At 37.4% G+C, this 26,681-nt stretch overlaps 1 protein-coding gene across 4 annotated transcripts in view; it reads left to right on the top strand.

Moving 5' to 3' along the window:
* ABCC13 (ATP binding cassette subfamily C member 13) overlaps positions 1–26,681 on the top strand; it is a 93,573-nt gene that overhangs the window by 44,987 nt on the left and 21,905 nt on the right. For all 4 annotated transcript variants that reach the window (XM_077994442.1, XM_077994443.1, XM_077994444.1 and 1 more), the window contains 5 exon segments: positions 797–964; positions 2,396–2,558; positions 8,459–8,534; positions 22,045–22,105; positions 22,646–22,865. In XM_077994442.1, the coding sequence (XP_077850568.1) occupies positions 797–964; positions 2,396–2,558; positions 8,459–8,534; positions 22,045–22,105; positions 22,646–22,865 (688 nt within the window).

The following is a 26,681-nucleotide window of genomic DNA, read 5'->3' as shown; positions in this document are numbered from 1 at the left end:
GCTAAAATGTGACCTCCTCGTGAGACTCTGTTTCACTCATCTTTGAATCCCAAGCACTAGCGTAGTACTCAAAATATAGTCATACCCAGAAGATGTTTGCTGAGTAGGAGAAGGATGAAAAATGCAAAGAGGCAATGGCATTTTATAATTACAGGTCATTGGCTAAGTTATGTGCTGCACTGAGAGCTTTTAAACCAGATCTGTAAACCCTAAATATAAAATAAAGTAAATTGGGCCTGGTTCCATAATTCTTCATACATGGTTGTACATGTCAACTTTAATTCTCACATGGACATGATGAACATTCCCTATTCTTGCTTCTTGGAGTTGTACTTTTGCCAACAAGACTTGTGCTAATCTTTCTACAGGAGAAAATAGGACATGTTGATTACTTCTTTGGTAATTTAGTTATTATTTTCAATTTCCTATGTGTCATTTTAAAAATAATCACTGATGTCAGTATATGGTTGGCAGCCAAAAGTCTTGTTTAATATCCCACAGGCACGACTTTTCAGAGTGAGAGATTCGGAAATTCTTTTCTCCTTAATTGTTAGCATCCTCTTTTGAGAGTTAGCAGTTAAGAGAAAGTAGATATATCTGCTAATGTGTGCAAGTTAGTAATGCTAGGAAATGGGATGGGGCTAGGCCTAGAAAGTCGTGGATAAAGAAAGGTTGGAGCGTTCATCTTGGGTTGCTATCTATCCATTCTATAAAAGAGCATTTGGATGTAACTACACATGCTTTGAGATGTATACGCATTTCCTCTCGTCTTGTTTTTCTCCTGCTCCATTTTCAGGGTGTGAATATAAGTGGGGGCCAGCAACATCGAGTAAGCCTGGCTAGAGCTGTCTACAGTGGAGCCGACATCTACCTCCTGGATGACCCCTTGTCTGCTGTTGATGTTCACGTTGGAAAGCAGCTTTTTGAAAAAGTGATAGGGTCCTTGGGCCTTTTGAAAAACAAGGTAGACATAGTTTCATTTATGCTTTCTTGTGGGACAGGGGATCTGCCTAGCACTGTGCCTAAAATTCCATTTATTTTGTTTATTTGTTTCAGCAAAGTAGTCACATTTCACATGAAAAAATGGGATGCTTAGATTGCAATTTCACAGACAAATTTCAATGTGTAAATGTTAAAGTTTCACTTACAAGTTTACTCTGGTGACAATTTATGTGATTGTTATCTCTTTGTCTAATACCATATCCTAAGGGGATTTATGTGCCATAATGAATTGTTATTGACTCAAGTGATTTTTAAAATGGTATTTTGGTGCACTGCTGTTATTAAAAATAGAATTATTTGCCAGGCATGGTGGCTCATGCCTGTAATCCCAGCACTTTGGGAGGCTGAGGCGGGTGGATCACGAGGTCAGGAGTTCAAGACCAGCCTGGCTAAGATGGTGAAGCCCCGTCTCTACTAAAAATAGAAAAATTAGCTGGGCGTGATGGTGGGTGCCTGTAATGCCAGCTACTTGGGAGGCTGAGGCAGAGAACTGCTTGAACCTGGGAGACAGAGGTTGCAGTGAGCTGAGATCACGCCACTGCACTCCAGCATGGGCGAGAGAGCGAGACTCCGTCTCAAAAAAAAAAAAAAAAAAAAAAAATAGAATTATTTTATTGCTTATGTAAAGTGTAAAATTTGGTATTATGAACATAGCATCATAGCGATTCAATTGTTTTTTAAAGGGCCAAGAAGATGAAAATTAGTATTTACCAGTACATGCCATATTTTGCAGTGTAAATTAGTTCATTTATCCCTATTTCACATATAAAGGAACTTCAGGGCTCACAATGACTTGATATAGGTTGCTCAACTTAAGAACAATAGAGATTTTTTAAAGTATGTTTGACTCCAAAATTGCATTCATTTCTTTATAATACGTGTTTATGAAATTATTAATATAGAGAACTCTGAAAAATATATGTATAAAATTATAAAATATATGTCTCAGTAAAAATAAACATCTTTATATATTGACATAAACCCAAGATTAAAAATGTCACACTTAATTGTACGTATATGTATAAAATAATATGAATGACTTAAAAATAAAGACTATGAATTATGACTTGGATTAAACACTTTTTTGTAATGGTACTGTATATTTAAAAATAAGCAAGAATGACATATATGAAATTGTCTTGAATTTGCAATTAAATTGATTCATTTCTAATGAATGAAAAAATACCTGAACAGAAGTGTTAAAAATCACATTTACAAACTATTTTCTCACCTAGCAGCATGTCATTATTCCTTGTAAGATATATGGATGCTGCCTTAAACTGGCACCTACCAAAAATCATACTCTAAAATAGTAAAGGAAAAAAAGTTACTGCAGCTTTTTTTGAAAATGCTATTTTTTGTAACCTCTGAGATAAAACACTTTGTTTTTCAGACTCGTATTTTAGTGACACACAATCTCACACTTCTGCCACAAATGGATCTTATTGTTGTAATGGAAAGTGGCAGAATAGCTCAAATGGGGACATACCAGGAGCTGCTGTCTAAAACTAGAAACCTCACTAATTTGCACCAAGTCATCAGTGAAGAAGAAAAAGGTAAGGACACAATGAAAAATAAACTTAAGATACAATATACCTACTCATTTTGAAAGTTCATTAATTGAGTAATTTCATGCTATAAATTTTCATTCATCCTGCTTAAGTCAGGGGCAGGACACCTTCCTTTCCGTAGGAAAGAAGCAAATACAATGAGACACATCAGTTAAAAATCAAACTCATTGATGATTTTTAAGAAAAGTTTTAAGTTCTCTGGGGTCTATTTATTCATTTATGAAATAAGAAATTAGATTACTTATAAACTGTAGTTCAAGTCTAGAATATAATAACTCTAAACATTGTATCTCCTTTTCAATTAAGAACAGGGAACATACTTGTGAAATCAATAATAAATATTTTAAACATCTAGGTATAATATAGCACATTGAGGAAGAGAAACAAAAGAAAGAAATTGGGAAAGGCAAAAGGGATCAATGTTTGTTCAAGTTTTAAGAGTTAACTATTTATTTAGGTTTATTTATCAATTTTTGTTACTCTAGCCCTAGAATATTAAATTAAGATGTACGGACATTTAAAAAAAAAAAAAAAAAAAGAAGTGGTTTGATCTTTATCCAATGTGTAAGATGCAAGAATGTTTGCTATCCAGCATTTTCCTAAAGTTGGGTAATGTACCATCATCTCCTTTTACAGCTGTAGGTAGTTTGTCATGTAGAGACCATCATTTTTTTCCTGTACTTTTCTGGATCCTTTTCCTATACCTTTCCAGAGCAGCACAGCGGACTAACTGTAAAACCAGCTAACTCATAATTTCAAGATAAAAGAAGAAATATAGAGCTATGTTTCATTATTTTCTACATGAACTAGTAGTATCCATTAGCTTACCTGACACTTGTCCTGGATATAAAGTCCTAAAAATGTGAAATTGCTTTATAACAAGATCAGTACAATTTATTATTTTAATGCCGTGAAATCCAAAAACAAAGTCCATTTTGCTGATGTTTCTCTTTGGGACCTAAGCTAACACACATTAGTTTTGTAGTACTGTTTTTTAAATTCCTTGTTTTTCCACCTTTCTCATATTACAAATAGTCTATTTGCAAAATTATTTGGTGGATTGTCAGATGTGGCTGGCATCCTTAACAGAAGAGGAACTTCCTCTTTTCTTAATGTCTAGCAACTGTGGAAATGATTCCTTGCCTTCTCAGAAAGGTTAAGTAATAATTTATGCTTCTTGCGTAGAAAACAAATGTCTAGGACTGCCTCCTAGACTAGAAGCAGCATGGAGTCTGTCATTTCTCTATCTCTGTCACTTAGGTAGCCTCATGCTAGGCAAATTACAGGCACTCGGTAGCTGTTTGTTAAAAAGATGAATCTGAAAGTGTATCCCCTCAGGAGTTAACAAGGTGCTATGGAATGCTTTGAGCCAGTATCTTTCTTGTGTGTGTGGCCATTTATTTTAAAGGTCACATGAAATACAGATTGTATGCCTTTAGAAAATATAGTTCCAAAAGTAAGCAGTGTGTAAGCTTTAAGCTAAATATTTAATTTGCCACGAAATATAAATTGTGTGTCTTTTGAAACCTGTGGAATTTGTTGTTGTTTAAATACCCAATTTTGGAAATAAAATCCTACCTTTTCTGTATTTGTATAACTTTTTTATGTACAAGTGCCCTCTACTGTAACAGAATAAAAGCAGTAATATTCTTGAAGTTGGGCTGATAGATGTTAATAGATCTATTAATAGATGTTACCAACTCACAATCAGAAATTTGCCAGAGTTAGAAAAATGTAACTTTAACTTCTTTCTAATTACCTCAATATTTCTGTCTTTTCTATGACAATCAAAAAGGTGGAAAGTAGAGAAAATTTTTATGCCAGAAATGGAATGTGTTATTAAAAATGAATATTCTGGAATTGTGATTTTTTGAATGCTGGATAAAAAATACAGAAAGACTTACACTCACAATAAAAACTAGATAGCTAGATCAAAAGAGAATCTGTAAAAGGTTAGCTCTGTAGAGGATGATTTCCTTAGCCACGGCAGGGAGCAAGACAAAAACGGATCTTGATATCAAACACTACATTAAATAATAGCTTGCATCCAGCGTGATGTCCCTGCAATGCTGCCTCCTAAACCTGGGCCAACTGAACCTCGCCCTGTACTTCATTCTTTAGTCAGTTCCCACTCTAGCCTTCCCTGCATGGCTCTCTGGCTAGGAGTGTCTTCCCCACTTCCCACTTCTTGACCATTCTAGGAACTCAGGTCCCAGAATTCTCTGCTCAAATAATGGAAGCTTGCTCCTGGGACCCGGGCTATCATTCCTCAGGTTTGTTCTTTCACGGACAGACTGCCCTGCTGGCTTGTATCATTCTTTGGCCTGAGGATGTTTGCTCTTGCGGGTGGGAGAGTGGGCAGAGTCTGGACATGTCAGCTGAGGTATCTGCAGATGTACAGAACTTCTGAGAGTGCAAAGTGGAGCTTGGGAGGGGGAGAAGAGGAGCAAAGGCCTTGGCTGAGACTGACTCATCAAGGACTGCCATGTCCCCCAGAGGAAGTCTCAGGAATCCAGACATTCTCATCTGATCCTCGCCTTCTAGGTGGCTTGGAAGGTGTATTTGTCAGAGAAAGCGATAGAACTTGAGTCTTTTAGTTCCATCAGTGACTTTTAAATAATTGGAAATGCAACTTGTGAGCCTTTATTTGCACTCTTGCTCTGGTTCCACAGATTTTAGGTACAGGTCTGTCCCTGTGGGGAATTTCTTTCTGTTATTTGCATAAATATCAAGAGAAATCAGATTCTGTTTGAGTACGCTTTTGCTGAGATTTAGGGGAAAGAAATTACCTGGCAGAGAGTAGGATGTAAGAGGTGTGATCACTCTGTGATCTTCCATTTATTTATTATAATTCACCCTTTTTGATCTTGAGTCTGTTCAAAAATTCCTTTAAAAGGTACACAATTCTTCAGTTTCAAAATTCTAGGTAATTTATGTGTCACTACAACGGGAGTGCAGTAGGCACACCTCATCCACAAAGGATGTTTCCAAGACCCCCAGTGGTTGAATGAAACTTTGGAGAGTACCTAACTCTGTATATACTATGCTTTTTAAAATTATGTATATACTTATGATAAAGCTCAAGTTATAAACTAGGCACAGTAAGAGATTAACAACAATAACTAATAATAAAATAGACCAAGATGCCAGCATTGCTACTCATGTACTTTGGGGTCATCATGAAGAAAAATAAGAGTTCCTTGAACACAAGCACTTTAATACCATGACAGTTGATCGGATAACCCAAGCTCTCAAGTGACCAATGCGTGGGGAGCATCCACACAGCATGTATGTGCTAGACAAAGAGATGGTGTACTTCCCAGACAGGACAGAGCAGAACGGTGAAATATTTCATCAGGCCACTCAGAATAGTAAGTAATTTAAAACTTATGAATGTTTATTTCTGGAGTTTTTTGTTTAATATTTTTGGACCACGGTTGACCGTGGGTAGCTGAAACCGCAGGAAGCAAAATTGCAGGTAAGGGGGAACTAGTGTATAAGCCAGCACAACATTGTGGAATAAACAGTGGACCTATTGTTAGAAATCCCGGAATCTAGTTCTCTCACTGAATAACCACATCAGTCTTCATCAAACGACTTAATTCTTGTGGTTCTTCCCGTTTGGGAAATACAGTGCTTCAGCTCACTCTGCTTTTCCTAGTGGCAGACATGGAACTGAACAATGTACATTATTATCTCTCCCCTGCCCCTCCAGCTGCTTATTACTCATTTCTTTTTCTTTCCTATCATTCTTACTCTCACTGCTGAAGTCAATAACAGGTAGCTTAGAAAGTCAATGGTAAAAAGTACTCTTTGCAGTGTAATTTGAGTTTGGATATATCACATCTCTAAGATTCCATCTAGCTCTAAAAAATCTAAGAATCTTGCCTTATGGAAATGTTATATAAGATAATCAAATCAGAGGTGAGAAATGGGTTTATGAAGAAAAGTATAACAAAGCTAAAGATAAATTTTACATATTTACAGATTTAGGTTAGGCTAATTCTTACACAAACTAATTATACTGATGATAGCTTGTACATCGTGGATCGTAACGATGTCAATATATTCATTAAGTTTTACATTTACTTAATCCTCCTCCAAAACTCCAGAGGCTGCCATGGTCCTCATTTTGGAGATTTCTAAGGTCTCTTCTACAAAGTCTCTGCTTTTTCTGTGTCGTTTGATGAAGACTGATATGGTTATTCAGTGAGAGAACTAGATTCCGGGATTCCTAACAATAGGTCCACTGTTTATTCCACAATGTTGTGCTGACTTACACACTAGTTCCCCCTTACCTGCAATTTTGCTTCCTGCGGTTTCAGCTACCCGCGGTCGACCGTGGTCCAAAAATATTAAATGAAAAACTCCAGAAATAAACAATTCATAAGCAAGACACAGAGATTAGGTGTCTTGCTCAAATTAAGACAGAAGGTAAGTGACAGAATTTGAATCCCATGCTACCGCTGTTTCATGTCAGAGAACAACTAAGCTCTTAAACATTGTATCAAGTGTGTAGGAACAAGTACATTGACTTAGTACTGACTTACTGGAAAGAGGAAAGTGGAAAGAGGGAGTGGCTCACTCTCATTTATTGATGCTCGCTTCTTCCCCAATACTTGCTCTCCTCCCTTGCCCTGTCTTAAACAATTCTGGGTTTCAGGCAAGCCACTTACCCTTTCTGAGTTTTATGTTTTTCTCCTGCAAAATATAGTTAAATTTACCTATTCTCTTATCTTATCAGGTCATTTGTGAGCTCAATTTATATAATGCATGTAAAAGTAGTTTATAAATTGAAAATAAATAAATTTAAATATTATTATTAAAGGCTATAAAGATGAGACTGTGCCTTAGAGGGACAGGCTGAAACATCTTCAAACTGAATTTGCATTCTTTAAGCCGTGGAATCCCCATGTTTCATAGAGATGTTTGAGGTCAATCAGTTTCTTCCATTATGGGCTAGATGATTCCTTCTAGAAAAAAGAAAGCATAGAATTCGTAGAAGAGACCTTAGAAATCTCCAAATTCAATTCTTTCTGTTTAGAGATGAGAAATCTAAAATTCAAAGAGTTCAAGTATCAGACTGTGAATAAAGACAAAAATCTGTCTAGCACTGAGGTATTTATCATCAAATTCACTAGCCCATTTACCATCAAATTCACTAGCCCATTTACCATCAAATTCACTAGCCCATTTACCATCAAATTCACTAAGGTTATTTGAACCTCAGTAGCTGATAGGTCTTGGTGTATGACCTTGGTTTGTGTTTCCTGCGTAAGAGCTCAGTGCCTCAGTCTTTTTATCCCTAAAATAAGGATAATAACTATAGTACCTTTCTCATAGGGGTAGTTTTGAAAATTAAAAGAGATACAAAGCCCTTAGGGCAATGCCTGTCACATAGGATGCTATTATCACTGTTAGTGACACTTGCAAGGCAATGACAGCTTTGGGGAATCTGCCATTGTGTTTTCTTACTAATCTTCACGAGAATCACATTTGTATAAAGGCTGCATGAAATTATGTTTCTTTTAAAGGCTAGAGTGGTTTTCCTCTTGGGAAATATTTAGCCCTTCTGTGGAAGATCTGAAATAAGTTAGCAGCCCTCTCAGAGGGACACTGAGAGAGTTAGCATTCCTTTCTCTGAGAAAAAAAATAATTTCTCTGTAGGTTTTCTCAATAAGAAATCTCAGTTTTACTACGATATTACAGAACATTTTAGGACAAGCTGAAATAATGGAGAAAATACTAGGGCTCCCAGTAAACCTATGGATCTAGAACTTAAAAACCTCTCTAATTTGTGTAATCCTCCATTATACTTCTCTCTATTTTGTTTATTGTTGGCTTATAATTGTGGATATAAAAACACTGACTGTCTTTCTCTCCAGCTCATGCTCTAAAGCGAGTCAGTGCAGTCAACTCCAGAACTAGACCAAAAGACAAAATCCTGGAACAAAAACCTAGGTGAGTATCAGGAAATGCCAGGCTCACTGGGATTATGGACTGATTAATTACTTTTTTATAGCATTTGAACACATCCTATAAGAAAGATCCATACATTATGATGGATATAAAATGTACTTAGTGGTTTCCAATTCTAAACTACAAGTTAGATGGATGTGTCTAAATTTTTAAGTGAGATGGATGAGACTTAGTTTTGGAAACATATGTTCATTAGATTTCTCGCTATTTCTAGCCAAATTCTAGTGGTAGAAATTTAATCTGATTGCCAAAAACATCCCCATCCCATAGCATTCATAGACTCTACAGATGAGAATGTGAAAAATAGGCTTTGGACATAAACATTTCATGATGGATTGGGATGATTATCAAGACAGGATATGTGACCTAGACATACAGACTCGGTATAGGACCTGAATAACCTGCCTAGAAAAATAAGAGAAAGAAAGACAGAAGAAAGAGAGGAAAGAGAGAGAGAGAGAGAGAGAGAGAGAGAGAGAGAGAGAAAGAAAGAAAGAAAGAAAGAAAGAAAGAAAGAAAGAAAGAAAGAAAGAAAGAAAGAAAGGAAAGAAAGAAAGAAGGAAGGAAGGAAGGAAGGAAGGAAGGAAGGAAGGAAGGAAGGAAGGAAGGAAAGAAAGAAAGAAAGAGAAAGAAAGAAAGAAAAAAAAGAAAGAAAGAAAGAAAAGAAGAAGAAGAAGAAGAAGAAAAAGAAGAAGAGAAGGAGTAGAAAGGAGGGCAGGAAGGAAGAGGGGAGGGAGACAGAATAAAAAGGGTAAAACTTTCGTCCTGATTGGATTTTGTTATATTATGCTTTATTTTTTTTTGTAAGTGACTAAAATGAATAATGATTGAAGCAAATTAATCTAATCAGTTATTTCCCCAATGTTTCTTCCCTCAGTAGCCTAAACAGAAAACCAAAAGATAATAGGAAATAATAGGAATACACAGCTTATAGGTTGGTCGTGGTGGCTCACACCTGTAATCCCAGCACTTTGGGAGGCTGAGGCAGGTGGATTACCTGAGGTCAGGAATTCAAGACCAGCCTGACCAACATGGTGAAATCCCGTCTCTACTAAAATACAAAAATTAGCCAGGCATGGTGGCATGTGCCTGTAATCCAAGCTATTTGGGAGGCTGAGGTAGGAGAATCGCTTGAACCTGGGAGACAGTGAGCCGAGATCGTGCCACTGCACTCCAGCCTGGGTGACAGAGTAAGATTCTGTCTCAAAAAAAAAAAAAAAAAAAAAAAAAAAAGAGAGAGAGAGAGATTATAAAATAAGTGCCTAGATCTTGTAATTGCTAAAATTGAGCGTTGTGACAGATTAAAGGGAATCAAGCACTTTAGGATCCAAGAGCTCAGATACTGGCAGTTTTGACCTTGAATGAAAGAATGAGTCTTGAAATAATTATTTTTTTAAGAATTGGATATACCTAAGGATGTGTGGATGATGTAGATGTTACAGGTTGGAGATTTGTGTGCATACCAAATTTAGCTGACTCAGTAGGTAAACTAATAATAAATCATTCCTCCTTGATCATAAAGACCTTGGACTGCTTCTCTTTGTCTGTTATCTTAGTGTTTTTATACTGTCTCACGGCTTTAAATGCTTTCCATATACTAATTTCTCCAAGTTAATCTCTCTAGTCTGGATCTCTTCTTGAACTCCAGGGTTGAACCGGCCACTGACTCTCTCAGCATCTCCCCTTTAATGTCTAAATGACATCTCCAATTTATGTGTCCCACAAAGGATTCTAGATTTTCCTTCACCACACACAAACCTGTCCCACATACGATTTTTTTCTACCTTAGCTAACGGCAATGCTATTCTTCCAGTTGCTCAGTTAAAAAATATCTTGCAGTCATCTTGACCTTTCTTACTCTACATCCAATCTATAATCAAATCCCATTGGCTCGACCTTCAAAATATATCCAATAATCCAGAATTCACCCACCACTCATTACCTTCATAGCTGTCCCCTTTGTCCGATCACGATTATTTTTCACTTGCCATCATTGTAACTACCTGCTTACAGGCCTTCCTGCTGCCATCTTACCCCATACAGGCTATTTGCAACATAGTATACAGAGACTCTCTTTTATAAATGCAAGTCAGAGAATATTGGTTTTCTGCCCAAAACTTTCAAAACATTCACCTCTCAGAGAAAAATCTGAGGTCCTTACACTGACTTGTAAAGCCCTATAGGACCTGGACCTGTTTACCATTCTGATCTCAGAACCCTAGGAAGTTCACCCTTCATTACTCTGTCCAGCAACGCTGACCGTTTTCTGTTCCTGGGATAGCCAGGCATGCCCCTACTTCAAGGTCTTGCGTTTCTGATTCACTGCATGAAGTATACTTTGTTCAGATAACCATATGGCTTGCACATCCACCTTCTGTTGGTGTTTGCTTAAATGTTGGCTCATCAATGAAGACTTGCTTATCCACCCTATTTCATATCTCAACACTTCCTACTCCTTTCCCAGCTTTACTTTGTCATACGTCTTATTAATTTCCATAAAATTGGGAAATTTACTTGTTTATTTTTTATTTTGTCTTCCTCCTAACTCTATATTATAAGGTTTTATAAGGCCAGGATTTTTTGTTATTTGTTCCATTGCCATCAGCTAGAACACCAAATGGCACATATATAAGTATTTGTTGAATGGGTGGATAAATAACTAGAGACTGAAAGAACACTGAAAAGTTTTCTGATCCATCATTTCTTTTATTTTTTGGCCACTGAGACTTAATATATTTCATTTAAATGAGTATAATCTTTTAAGAGTCTCTAAGAAAAGATAATCCAGAAGCAATGAAACATACTTTGAAATCCATTTGCTTTGGGGTATACATATCTCTGAATCCTAAGGAGCATATCTGCCCTTGTATAGTGTCACTGTGCACTCATTAAATAACTTAAGAAAAGCTTAACATGTAAAAATTAATCAATATTTTTGTAAACTTAATCATTTCCTTTCCCCTACAGTAAATCAATTTTCCTTATTTATATAATCACTGTTAATATAATATCTAAATTGAACCCTTGAAGTTTCTGTAAACCAATTTTGGGAAATCATTCCTTCTTTTTCTCCCTAAAAAAAGAATTCCAGTCCCTACAAATATTTGTTTACAAAATTGTTTTTTAAAAAAATTCTAAGTTGCATCAGCTCAAATAAAGAATTCAGCAGAACATGGTGCTGCACGCCTATAGTTCCAGCTACTCAGGGGCCAAACTGGGAGGATCCATTGAGCTCAGGAGTTTGAAACCAGCCTGGGCAACATAGCAAGACTCTTGTCTCAAAAAAAAAGGAAAAGGAGGAAGAGAAGAAAGGAAGAAGAAAGAAACAGAGAGAGAGAGGAAGGAAGGAAGGAAGGAAGGAAGGAAGGAAGGAAGGAAGGAAGGAAGGAAGGAAGGAAGGAAGGAAGGGAGGGAGGAAGGAGAAAAAAGAAAGAAGAAGAAGGAGAAGGAGGAGGAGGAGGGAAGGAAGGAAGGAAGGAAAGAGAGAGAGAAAGAAAGAAAGAGAGAGAGAAAGAAAGAAAGGAAAGAAAGAAAGAAAGAAAGAAAGAAAGAAAGAAAGAAAGAAAGAAAGAAAGAAAGAGAGAGAAAGAAAGAAAGAAAGGAAGAAAGAAAGTTGGTCCAGGGCAAGATGACCAGATGACCGAACAGGAACAGCTCTGGTCTGCAGCTCCCAGTGAGACAAACGCAGAAGGCAGGTGATTTCTGCATTTCCAACTGAGGTACCTGGCTCATCTCACTGGGACTGGTTAGACAGTGGGTCCAGCCCACAGAGGGCACGCAGAAGCAGGGTAGGGCATTGCCTTACCTGGGAAGTGCAAGGGGTCTGGGAACTCCCTCCCCTAGCCAAGGGAAGCCATGAGGGACTGTGCCATGAGGAATAGTGCACTCCAGCCCAGATACTACGCTTTTCCCATGGTTTTCACAATCCACAGACGAGGAGATTCTCTCAGGTGCCTACACCATGAGGTCCCTGGGTTTTAAGCACAAACCTGAGCAGCCATTTGGGCAGACATCCAGTTAGCTGCAGGAGGTTTATTTTATGTATGTATGTATGTATGTATGTATGTATGTTTGTATGAATGTATGTATGTATTTTGTACACCAGTGGTGCCTGGAACACCATCAAGACAGAACTGTTCCCTTCCCTGGAAAGGGGGCTGAAGCCAGGAAGCTGAGCGGTCTTGCTCAGCAGATCCCACTTCCATGGAGCCCAGCAAGCTAAGATCCACTGGCTTGAAACTCTCAACTGCCAGCACAGCAGTCTGAAGTTGACCTGGGATACTTGAGCTTGGTGGGAGGAAGAGCTTCTGCCATTACTGAGGCTTGAGTAGGCAGTGTCCCCTCATAGTGTAAACAAAGCTGTGGGGAAGTTCAACTGGGAGGAACCCACCTCAGGTCTACAAAGTCATTGTAGCCAGACTGCCTCTCTAGATTCCTCCTCTCTGAGCAGGGCATCTCTGAAAGAAAGGCAGCAGCCCCAGTCAGGGACTTACAAATAAAACTCCCATCTCCCCGGGACAGAGCACCTGGGGGAAGGGGCAGCTGTGGGCGCAGCTTCAGCAGACTTAAACGTTCCTGCCTGTCAGCTCTGAAGATCTCCCAGCACAGTGCTCAAGCTCTACTAAGGGACAGACTGCCTCCTCAAGTGGGTCCCTGACCCCCGTGCCTCCTGACTGGGAGACACCTTCCAGCAGGAGTCGACAGACACCTCATATAGGAGAGCTCTGGCTGGCATCTGGCAGGTCCCCCTCTGGGACAAAGCTTCCAGAGAAAGGAGCAGGCAGCAGTCTTTGCTGTTCTGCAGCCTCTGCTGGTGATACCCAGTCAAACAGGGTCTGGAGTGGACCGCCAGCAAACTCCAGTGGACCTGCGGAAGAGGGGCCCGGCTGTTAGAAGGAAAGCTAACAAACAGAAAGCAATAACATCAACATCAACCAAAAGGATGTCCACACAAAAACCCCATCCAAAGGTCATTAGCATCAAAGATCAAATGTAGATAAATCCACGAAGATGAGGATAAAACATCACAAAAAGGCTGAAAATTCCAAAAATCAGAATTCCTCTTCCCCTCCAAAGGATCACAACTCCTTGCCAGCAAGGGAACAAAACTGGATGGAAAATGAGTTTGAGGAATTGACAGAAGTAGGCTTCAGAAGGTGGGTAAAATAACAAACTCCTCCGAGCTAAAGGAGCATGTTCTAACCCAGTGCAAGGAAGCTAAGAACCTTGATAAAAGGTTACAGGAACTGCTAACTAGAATAAACAGTTTAGAGAAAAACATAAATGACCTGATGGAGCTGAAAAACACTCCATGAAGCATACACAAGTATCAATAGCCAAATTCATCAAGCGGAAGAAAGGATATCAGAGGATGATCAACTTAATGAAGTAAAGCATGAAGACAAGATTAGAGAAAAAAGAATGAAAATGAATAAACAAAGCCTCCAAGAAATATGAGACTATGTGAAAAGACCAAACCTATTTTTGTTTGGTTTACCTAAAAGTGATGAGGAGAATGGAACCAAGTTGGAAAACACACTTCAGGATATTATCCAAGAGAACTTCCCCAACCTAGCAGGACAGGCCAACATGCAAATTCATGAAATGTGGAGAATGCCACAAAGATACTCCTCAAGAAGAGTGACACCAAGACACATAATCATCAGATTCACCAAGGTGAAAGAAGGAAAAAACGTTAAGGGCAGTCAGAGAGAAAGTTCAGGTTACTCACAAAGGGAAGGCCATCGGACTACCAGCACATCTCTCTGCAGAAACCCTACAATCCAGAAGAGAGTGGGGGCCAAAATTCAACACTCTTAAAGAAAAGAATTTTCCACCCAGAATTTCATATCCAGCCAAACTAAGCTTCATAAGTGAAGGAGAAATAAAATCCTTTACAGACAAGCAAATGCTGAGGAATTTTGTCACCACCAGGCCTATCTTACAAGAGCTCCTGAAGGAAGCACTAAATATTCAAAGGAAAAACTGATACCAGCCACTGCAAAAACATACCAAAATGTAAAGACCATCAACACTATAAAGAAATTGCATCAACTAATGTGTAAAATAATCAACTAGCATCATAATGACAGGATCAAATTCACACATAAAAATATTAACCTTGGCCGGGCGCGGTGGCTCAAGCCTGTAATCCCAGCACTTTGGGAGGCCGAGGCGGGCGGATCACAAGGTCAGGAGATCGAGACCACAGTGAAACCCCGTCTCTACTAAAAATACAAAAAATTAGCCGGGCGCGGTGGCGGGCGCCTGTAGTCCCAGCTACTCAGGAGGCTGAGGCAGGAGAATGGCGGGAACCCGGGAGGTGGAGCTTGCAGTGAGCCGAGATCGCGCCACTGCACTCCAGCCTGGGCAACAGCGTGAGACTCCGTCTCAAAAAAAAAAAAAAAAAAATATATATATATATATATATATATATAAACCTTAAATGTAAATGGGTTAAATACCCCAATTAAAAGACACAGACTGGCAAACTGATTAAAGAGTCAAGACCCATTGGGGTGCTGTATTCAGGAGACCCATCTCATGTGCAAAGACACACATAGGCTCAAAATAAAGAGATGAAGGAATATTTACCAAGCAAATGGAAAGCCAAAAAAAAAAAAAAAAGGAGGGGTTGCCATTCCTAGTCCCTGATAAAACAGACTTTAAACCAACAAATATCAAGATCAAAAAAGACAAACAAGGACATTACATAATGGTAAAGGGAGCAATGCAACAAGAAGAGCTAACTATCCTAACTATATATGCACCTAATACAGGAGCACCCAGATTCATAAGTCTCAAGTCAAGTTCTTAGAGGCCTACCAAGAGACTTAGACTCCCACACAGTAATAGTGGGAGACTTTAACACCCCACTGTCAATATTAGACAGATCAATGAGACGGAAAATTAACAAGAATATTCAGGACTTTAGCTCAGCCCTGGACCAACTGGACCTATTAGACATCTATAGAACTCTCTACCCCAAATCAACAGAATATACATTCTTCTCAGCACCACATCACACTTCTTCTAAAATTGACCACATAATTGGAAGTAAAACACTCCTAAGCAAATGCAAAAGAATGGAAATCATAACAGTCTCTCAGACCACAATGCAATCAAATTAGAACTCAGGATTAAGAAACTCACTCAAAACAGTAGAACTACATGAAAACCGAATAACCTGCTCCCGAATGACTACTGGGTAAGTAGCGATATTAAGGTAGAAATAAATAAGTTCTTTGAAATCAATGAGAACAAAGACAAAACATACCAGAATCTCTGGGACACAGCTAAAGCAGTGTTTACAGGGAAATTTATAGTGCTAAATGCCAACAGGAGAAAGTGGGAAAGATCTAAAATTGACACCCTAACATCACAATTAAAAGAACTGCAGAAGCAAGAACAAACAAATTCAAAAGCTGGCAGAAGACAAGAAATAAGTAAGATCAGAGCAGAACTGAAGGAGATAGAGACACAAAAAACCCTTTTAAAAAATCAGTGAATCCAGGAGCTAGTTTTTTGAAAAGATTAACAAAATAGATAAACCTCTAGCTAGACTAATAAAGAAGAAAAGAGAGAAGAATCAAATGGGTCCAATAAAAAATGATAAAGGTAATACCACGACTGATCCCACTGAAATACAAATTACCATCAGAGAATACTATAAACACCTCTATGCAAATAAACTAGAAAATCTAGAAGAAATGGTTAAATTCCTGGACACATACACCCTCCCAAGACAAAACCAGGAAGAAGTCAAATCCCTGAATAGGCCAATAACAAGTTCTGAAATTGAGGCAGTGATTAATAGCCTACCAACCAATAAAAGCCCAGGACCAGACGGATTCACAGCCAAGCCCTACCAGAAGTACAAAGAGGAGTTGGCATCACTCCTTGTGAAACTATTCCAAACAATGGAAAAAGAGGGAATCCTCCCTACCTCATTTTATGAGGCCAGCATCATCTTGATACCAAAGTCTGGCAGAGACACAACAAAAAAGAAAAATTCAGGGCAATATCCCTGATGAACATAATGTGAAAACCCTCAATAAAATACTGGGAAACCAAATCCAGCACCACATCAAAAAGCTTATCCACCATGATCAAGTTGGCTTCATCCCTGGGATGCAAGGCTGGTTCAACATACGCAAATTAATAAACATAATCCATCACATAAAGAGAAACAATGACAAAAACCACATGATTATCTCAATAGATGCAGAAAAGGCCTTCAATAAAATTCAACAGTTCTTCATGCTAAAAACACTCAATAAACTAGGTATTGATGGAACATATCTCAAAATAATAAGAGCTATTTATGACAAACGCACAGCCAATATACTGACTGGGCAAAAGTTGGAAGCATTCCCTTTGAAAACTGGCATAAGACAAGGATGCCCTCTCTCACCACTCCTATTCAACATAGTATTGGAAGTTCTGGCCAGGGCAATCAGGCAACAGAAAGAAATAAAGGGTATCAAATTGGAAGAGAGGAAGTCAAATTGTCTCTGTTTGCAGAAGACGTGATTGTATATTTAGAAAACTCCATCGTCTCAGCCCCAAAACTCCTTAAGCTGATAAGCAACTTCAACGAAGTCTCAGGATACAAAATCAATGTGCACAAATCACAAGCATTCCTATACATCAATAATAGACAAACAGAGAGCCAAATCATGAGTGAACTCCCATTCACAATTGCTACAAAGCAAATAAAATACCTAGGAATACAACTTACAAGGCATGTGAAGGACCCCTTCAAGGAGAACTACAAACCATTGCTCAAGGAAATAAGAGAAGATACAAACAAATGGAAAAATATTCCATGCCCATGGATAGGAAGAATCAGTATCATGAAAATGGCCATACTGTCCAAGTAATTTATAGATTCAATGCTATCCCCATCAAGCTACCATTGACATTTTTCATAGAATTAGAAAAAACTACTTTAAATTTCATATGGAACCAAAAAAGAGCCCGTATAGCCAAGACAGTCCTAAGCAAAAAGAACAAAGCTGGAGGCATCACTCTACCTGACTTCATACTACAAGGTCACAGTAACCAAAACAGCATATAAAGACCATGGAACAGAACAGAGTCCTCAGAAATAACACCACATGTCTACAACCATCTGATCTTTTACAAACCTGACAAAAACAAGCAATGGGGAAAGGATTCCCTATTTAAGAAATGGTGTTGGGAAAACTGGCTAGCCGTATGCAGAAAGCTGAAACTGGACCCCTTCCTTACACTTTATACAAAAATTAACTCAAGTTGGATTAAAGACTTAAACATAAGACCTAAAACCATAAATACCCTAGAAGAAAACCTAGGCAACACCATTCAGGACATAGGCGTGGGCAAAGACTTCATGAGTAAAACACCAAAAGCAATGTCAACAAAAGCCAAAATTGACAAATGGAATCTAAGAAGAAGAAAGAATGAAAGAGAGAGAGAGAGGGAGAAAGAAAGAAAGAAAGAAAGAAAGAAAGAAAGAAAGAAAGAAAGAAAGAAAGAAAGAAAGAAAGAAAGAAAGAAAGAAAGGAAGGAAGGAAGGAAGGAAGGAAGGAAGGAAGGAAGGAAGGAAGGAAGGAAGGAAGGAAAGGATGGAGGGAGGGAGGGAAGCGGGGAGGGAGGAAAGAATACTTTGGGAAGATCACCTCAGGTCCAATATGTCATATTTTTATCAACACAACCCAGAGTGAAGTTTTTAAAGAATGCACTAAATTTTTCAAATAAGAAATTTCAAACGACTAAATAAATCACATTTTATCTAATGTTTGAGAAGCCTATTATAATTTTTCCAATTAATTGGCTATACTAGTGTATTATTTTCTATTCTCCCTTTCATTTTTTATCTGCTTTACTGTTTGGTAAGATAATATCACATAGAGAGAGTTTTCCTGACTTTTCACTCTAAATTTCTATTCTTTTCGAATTCTCCAATCATTTCCAATTAGTGCAGAATTAAGACAGATTAAGGATTGGGGCCGGGCGTGGTGGCTTATGCCTGTAATCCCAACGCTTTGGGAGATCACTTGAGGTCAGGAGCTCGAGACTAGCCTGGCCTACATGGGGAAACCCCGTCTCTACTAAAAATACAAAAATTAGCCAGGTGTGGTGGCGTTTGCCTGTAGTCCCAGCTACTCCAGAGGCTGAAGCAGGAGAATCGCTTGAATCTGGGAGGCAGAGGTTGCAGTTAGCTGAGATTGTGCCACTGCATTCCAGCCTGGGTGACAGAGTGAGACTCTGTCCACACACAAACACACACACACACACATATACACACGAGTGGGATTGGAAGATACAAGCCGGCAGGAACTTTTCAACAAATAGAGGCTGTCTGTAATGGGATCTACTAAAATAGAATATAATAAGTCTTTCTCATGAAAAGGTTCATGGGAAAACTGTCTAGTTGCCTATCAGGAGTATGCTGAAAAGGAGGGGTAGGGGGGTTGGACCAAATAATTTCTGAAAAATTTTCTCTCAAAGTTTAAGAATTAGAGTTAGTTTAATGACATTATTTTTCCAGCAGGACTAAAATATTTATTTCAAACTGTTTCCACATTTTTTTCTAAATTTATATTATGCCTATTAATTACTTTCTTAAATCTCTATCACTGTCTTCCCTGAATAAAATAAACTGGAAATTTTATTTCACTACCTAGGCTGCCCCCTTTTGCCTTTCATGCGCAACACTGAATCACTTTTGTCTTCCCATATGTTCTCCAAACTTTTTAATTTCGTGCTTAGATCGGAGGCAATGGTTTCAACATGTTGATTTTACATATTTTATACAAAATATGTAAATAGATATTGTGCGAATTTTCCGGAGAATTTCTCAAGGACAGAACAAGACTCATGTTTAAAATTTCTCTACTAGAATTAAATAGTTTCTCTTTTAAAAAATTCAAATAAAACCTGTTATTCACAACAAAGTGCCTAGAACCAAATGCAGGGTTTTTTTGTGTGTGAAAAAATGATGAATAACATTTTCATTTGAAAATCAATAGTATCCAATAAATTACTGGTTTTTGTTAGTTATATCTAATTAGGAAGGCTTAATTCCCTTTTAACCGTTGGATTTCATAGCATTTTATGTTCAGCTACATTAAGAATTAATTTTTGGCTTGGTACCAATGCTAAATTTGCTTATCCAAACAGAAGCCAGGCCAACAGCTTGAAGGATGAAGACAATAATTAACCCAAATCATACACCAGGAGCTATTCCAATGAAAGTGTCCATTAAATAGTGTGTCTTTCTCTGATGCTGAGGCTGATCCTGCAAAGGACATGCACTGCAACCTCCCACAGAATGTTTCTGAATACTAGTGCCAGAGATAGGATGGGAAGAACTACCAGGCTGCCCAAATAAGGCGTTTCTTATTCTGAAAATTACAGTGGAAACCATGAAGAAACAGGGGTTTATCATAATCTGCTGAGAGGTGTGTACATCAGTTCAGCATTTCTAGAGGTCAGTTTAACAGGAGATGCATCAAATGACTTGTAATTGATCACGTCGCATGTTACTGTGTATGGGAATCTAGTACAAGAGGCAATAAAAGACCTATGAAAAGAATGGTCATTATAGCAATAAAGTAGGAAAAAAACTGCAACCAGTATAAGCACTGACTTTGTTACATAAATCATATCATGGTAAAATGATAAAATATTATGTTATATTATAAAATATAATGGTGTTGTAGAAGAATATGTTTTTTATAAATTGAGTTACAAATGTGTAATTTTCTTTAAAAGTATGAACTGGTTATAGAGCAATATTATCAATATTAATACTGACAATCATTAATAATTATAATATTGAAATATAATATCAATATAAGATAAGAGCAATAGTAATATAAGATATATCTATTATACACATTATATAATATAATATAAGAGCAACATTAAAATATTATCATACCACACACAAATAGAGGCAAGACTACTGAAATATTCACAAGCGTGTTAGCACAGATTGTCTCTGAAATGTAGGATTGTAAATCTTTTCTTCTGCTTCTTTTCCTCTTCTCCCTCTTTTATCCTTTTCTTCCTCCTTCTCCTCCTCCTCCCTACTTCTCACTTTTCTTCTTGCTGCTTGTTATTTTCTAAATACTTATCCAATAATATGATTCCAGAAATATTTAGAAGATGAAATTGACAAATACTTGGTGAATAGATGGAAATGTCCTATGATCAAGACAGAGAAAGTGTTGTGGCTCCTTGTAAAGCCAGAGAAAACATTAGGGGAGATAGGAAAATAACTGGCTCAGTTAAGGTTGTGTATGATAGAAACAAGCAAAGTTTGCATGAAATGATAATCACGGAGAATGCAGGGAAAAGAGAGAGAATATAGGTTTGCCTGGGTCTAAGGAATTCCCTAGAAGTTGGATAGTCAATGCTAAAACCACGTAAATCCCAGGTAAAGCAGGATCATTGATTATCCAAGAGAGCAAAGATTATAGAAGGCTAGATTTGGGAATCTAAGTAAAATAAAAACCAAATGTAGTGAGAATGACTGAATTACTGAATTGAAAACTTATAAATAGAAGAGGTTATGATCAGAGATTGAAATACTTACAGTTGGGTTTTCAGAGATGGGTTAGTTCTAAGTAATAAGATTCATGGTTTAAGGTCATGAAAGTTGATGGCAAAAGTGGGGTACACATGCAGGACCTGGAGCTATGAAGACCATGAAGCTGGAAAAGAGATCGAGTTTAATACAGCCTTTCATGTAATCTGTGACATTACCCAGGGTGGTGGCAGAACAAAATGAGAAGAGTAACCCTGATGTTAGTTCATCTTCTGAGATACCAAGAAGTTAGTAGACGCCAGTCTAGGCTAGGATGAGAAGGGATAGAGTATGGTACAGCCAGATGGCATTAATTTAAATGCTCTAAAGACTTGATTCAAGTTTAAGGGATAATTATTTAGAAGAAGCAGTTAAAAATAGACCACATGGGCCGGGCGTGGTGGCTCAAGCCTGTAATCCCAGCACTTTGGGAGGCCGAGACGGGCGGATCATGAGGTCGGGAGATCAAAACCATCCTGGCTAACCCGGTGAAACCCCGTCTCTACTAAAAAATTCAAAAAACTAGCCGGGCGAGGTGGCGGGCGCCTGTAGTCTCAGCTGCTCGGGAGGCTGAGGCAGGAGAATGGCGTGAACCCGGGAGGTGGAGCTTGCAGTGAGCTGAGATCGGGGAACTGCACCCCAGCCTGGGCGACAGAGCGAGACTCTGTCTCAAAAAAAAAAAAAAAAAAAAAAAATAGACCACATGCGCTGGCCCTAAATTATGTGGGTTATGGTAGAATGAACAGTCTCCCTTTGATAAGACCAAAAAGATGCAAAGTTATTATCAGGGAAAACCAAGTTGCTGTTAGGGTAAGGGAGTAGAGAAAGATGCAACAAAATGGTTAAAGATGTATAATTTTTTTACGTTAGTTTCATCTAAAACCTAAAAAGCAAAACATTGTCTTGCTTTATCAGGCCCTCATTGGATCAAGGAAAACAGTTCTCAATGAAAAAAGAAAAGATCCCTGTTGGTGGGGTAAGCACCAGAAGAACTAATGTTATTTGCTATTAACCACCTAAACATAAAAGTTTACCTTGCATTATTGATAAATACTATAGATTTCTCATTTAATTTGAGGATAATTGCTATATAATAGCTTGAGGAAGTTGTATGAAATGGAATTGTTGGTGATTGGTTAGGATTACATGTTATTTAGTTATGTATATTCTTTTTCACTAATGATAGCAACTAACATTAATTGAGCTTTTAAGGGTTCAGTACTGTGCTTGACACTCTACATATACTTATAAAGTGATTACTGTTATTCTAATTAACAGGTGATCCATCTGAGAATTATAGGTGTTAGTGACTTGATCAAGATCACAAAGCTTAGGAAACATCAGAATAGGGTTTAAATCGAGGTGTGACTTTAAAGTACATCTTTGAAATCCTATATCATACTATGTATTTAATTGATGCTAATCAGAAACTATCAGTAAGGGAACTTATTCAGAAATGGCCTGTCATGTTCCTGTATCTCTTGGTAATCTAATTTTATATCAATTTTGCCTTTAGGTGAAGTTCTCCATCATTCTGCAGTACCTCCAAGCCTTTGGCTGGCTCTGGGTGTGGCTGACTATGGTCACTTACTTAGGGCAGAATTTGGTGGGCATTGGACAGAATCTATGGCTTAGTGCATGGGCAAAAGAAGCAAAAAACACGAATGACTTCACAGAATGGAAGCAAATAAGAAGCAATAAACTTAATATCTATGGAATATTGGGATTAATAAAAGGTAAAAGAAAATGTATAGCTGCTTCTCTTTTCTTTTTCTGACCTAATTGATTTAAACACAAACATATGGCACTATGTTATCTCAAATACAATCTGGGCCATAATTTTCAAATATTTGGGGATAACTCAAATGCATATGTTTCCAATTTACCATATTTGAGAGAATAACCCAAAACTTATGGTGTCATCTACCTGGCTCACATTAAATATTATACATAGTTACTTAATCTTGAAAATAACTGTTTAAAAAGGTGCTGTTGTCCTCATTTTACAGCTGAGGAAACTGAGGCTTTTATGTAAAGTCATGAAAGATTCAGAAATGGCCACTCTCTGTATATGTGAAGATTGTGAGTGATGTGAAGATAAACAGGTGTCTGTTAAGGGGTTTAAAGCCTACTGAGCCTAGGTCAGGTGTACAATCAAACTACATGATCAGCATTAAGCACTGTAAAGGTAGTGAAGGAAAATGCTGTGAGAATTCAAAGCAAGGGGAGGCTGTATTGGGTTAACATATTAATGTGATTTCTAAGGAGTACTTGGTAATTGAGGGGAGACTAAAAGGATGAATAGAAGTTTATCAGCTTGAGATCACAGAGAAGGAGAGAGAGTCATAGAGGCAGATAGGAAGGTGTGAGTGAAGACAGGGATATGGAGGTAAGAAGGGATTTGGCAAGAGTGAGGGTGCCAGTTTGAGTGGTCTTCAGGTTATTGGCAGAGAAACATAGGGGAGCTAAAGGTGAGAAGGAAGATTGGAGATATGTCAGAGATGATCACTGGGAAGACAAGTGGAGAATTTTGGAAAATTGATGAAGGAAGTGACATAGTTGGATTTGTATTTCAAAGAATAAATTAGCAGTGATAATAAAAAAAATAGGTTTTATTGGAGGGACTAAAGTCAGAGAGACTAGAATGAAGCAGGGGTTGGTAGGAAAAGAATAATCAAGTGTATTTGGGAGTCCAGATGAAAGGTATTCTAGTATAGAAAGATCTCTTATCTGATCCATGACTGTGTCACCCAAAATAACCAATAGGTAAGAAGCAGCAGAGAATTGAATAAATAATGAATGAATGAATGAATGAATGAATGAATGAATGAATGGTCAGAAAGCTACAATTGGATTGGATAAAAGGGATGGATAGGAAAAACATTACAGTGGAAAGACCTAAGAACTGTCCATTTGAGGGTGAGTCAAGAGAGGGCATTCATTAGCCAATCATGCTTTTGAGGTTTAGGTTGGGTAACTGGGAGAGCAATGAGGACAAAAATAAGGAAAACAGGAAATCAGGAAAAAAAATAGGAAACCACTAATTAAACCAGAGCCTTAATTAGTGAAGGAGAGAAATGGTGAGTTCATTGTTGGACACATTTAATGGGAAGTGTCGATGAATGTTTCCATTTTTTTCTCCAATTGGCAGACTAAAAATGCACATCTGTAAGTTTGGAAATTAGGTTTCTTTATCTGTAAAATGAGGGGCTTAAACTAGATGATTTCTACATTTCTGTCAGATTCTAGCATTCTAGAGCTCTTAGTTCTACACAGGCTTGTAATTATTCTGTAGAGATAATCAATGAACCCACAGGAGTAGATAAGATCACCATGAATGAGGAGTAAGAGCCATGAGGGTGAATGACAGATTCTTGACAAGTGTCCACATAGAGCCGATTAGTGGACTAACCTCACAGAAACTGAACAGAGATAAGTTCCTGATCAGATGATCAGAGGGAGAGAAGGAGATAGAACAACAGACACCATGATGTGAATGCTTGCTCCATGTCTGGAAACCCAGGCATATTTTCATTGTTGAAGTTGAAACAAATGAAAAGGTTTGACTTTTTCTGACCCATAATAATGGCAATTTCCTATGACTTAAGCTAATGCAGTAGTTTATTTAGCACGCATCCTAATGAGGGAGCTTTTACACTCTTTACTTAAACTTTGTTACTTATAGTCTCAGTTTTACCACTTGTATAGATATTGTTTTCTTGATTACATCAGGTATGTGTAGTGCATACGTCAAGAGTGCAACAAATGTTAGCTATTATTTAACAATAGAAAAGAGAAGTAATTATGACAAAGCCCTATGACTGGTAAGTTTTGGAGCTAGATTTGAATCCATGTCCAGCTTACTTCCAAGCCAATGTTCTTAAAAACTAAATTAGCATTTAGATGGACAGTAATGAGATATTCTACAAACACCAGGTTCTATTTCAATAGGTTTGGGAAACTAAGAACTATGTTCCTCCATGAATCTGAAATCTTTTTTCTTTCCTTCATTAAAGGTTTTAAGATAGTCTACAATAAAATGACCCGTTTAATTCTGTTTAACACAATGTTCCTCAAATTTATTTGACCATGATTTTTTTTTCCTTGTGTTGCTCATTAATATCTTGGAGCAACTTGTGTTCCACAGAATATATTTTGAGAAATTCCAAAGTATGAGAATTGCCTTCCAAGAAACTTCAAGTATGATGTAACAAAAGCAAAAAAAAAAAAAAAAAAAAAATAGTGTTTGAAGTAAATTCTCAGTCTTTCTAAAATGTTACATGTCTATTAAAAACAAAGAAAATTAAGAAATAATTCCTGATTATAGTCAAGGAAACATCATCAAGAGAGAAATGGAAAAAGAATATAGATTGTAGGTGATTAAACAATTGTTTGGAAAATTCAAAAGTATACTACAACTAAAGGGAAAGTTTTTTTAGAGATAATTTCTTGTGTTTGTATCAAGAGAAACAGGCACCTAGAGAGAGACTGATAGTAATTCAAATAAGAAAATAACAGAGCCAACTATGTGGAAGTTGTTACATCTTCATATTCATATCCATATGGGAAAACAGAGAGAGATGCATGATTTTGGTAATGGAAAAGTCAGATAAAACAAAAACTATGAAACTTAGAGACTTGCTTCTCTTTTCTGCTCTCTTATCTTATTTTCACTGTCTGGCCATAGTACTGTTTGTAACTGTCTCCATTTAAAAATAAGCAGATATTGTGAGACAAATTTATGTTTGTTCTGTCATTTTGTTAACAGCATTCACTGGGAAAAGAGATGTTAATAACGAAAATGAGATATAAGAATTATCTACAGTATGAAAGAACAGGACCTTACAATTTCTTTGCTTTTGAATCAGTGAGAGTCAGATTTATTGACTTGCAGTTTGCAACTCAATGAGGAAGATATAGATGTAGAGGTCTCAAATTACAGCAAAAGAAACCTCCCTATATACATGAATCTCTGTATCTCTGCATGTCACATATACATATGAAGGCTAAATTCACACAAATTCAGTGAAATTATGTTACAGCTTTAGAGTAGATGTAATAACCTTTGGAGAACATTTTAAGTGAGTAAATAGCATTTCTATAACATGTAAAGTATGCAACTTTAGTGTCCATAATATTATTTATGTAAAATCTTCATTTTAATTAACTGTCAGTAAATATAGAAAGATTTTATAACCAAAGCAACAGATTATGAACAGTTTTATCGTAAAGGTTTTTTTCCTGATTGGCTTTTGTTTAGAGTGGTCTGCAGTTGTTAGCATATAAATCTTCTCTGATGTATTGCTTCTTCACATTTTTTACATTTAAAAAATTTTTAATCTTTAAGGCTTATTAAGTGCAACTGCAAATTAACGTTTCCATAAGTAAGGTGAGCCTAGAAATAAAAATGTATAATTTCTGGGGGTTTTTTTTGGCAGAACTCAGCTCTCTTATGGAATCTGATTTAATTGACAGCAGGCTGTATTCACTGACATCATCATAGCTCATTTTTATTTTTTGGAACTTTAAAGCATAAACCGAACTTTCACATG

This window comes from Macaca mulatta, chromosome 3 (assembly GCF_049350105.2).
Source record: "Macaca mulatta isolate MMU2019108-1 chromosome 3, T2T-MMU8v2.0, whole genome shotgun sequence".
In the NCBI taxonomy this organism is placed as follows: domain Eukaryota; kingdom Metazoa; phylum Chordata; class Mammalia; order Primates; family Cercopithecidae; genus Macaca; species Macaca mulatta.
This window is presented reverse-complemented; position numbering and strand designations above follow the sequence as displayed.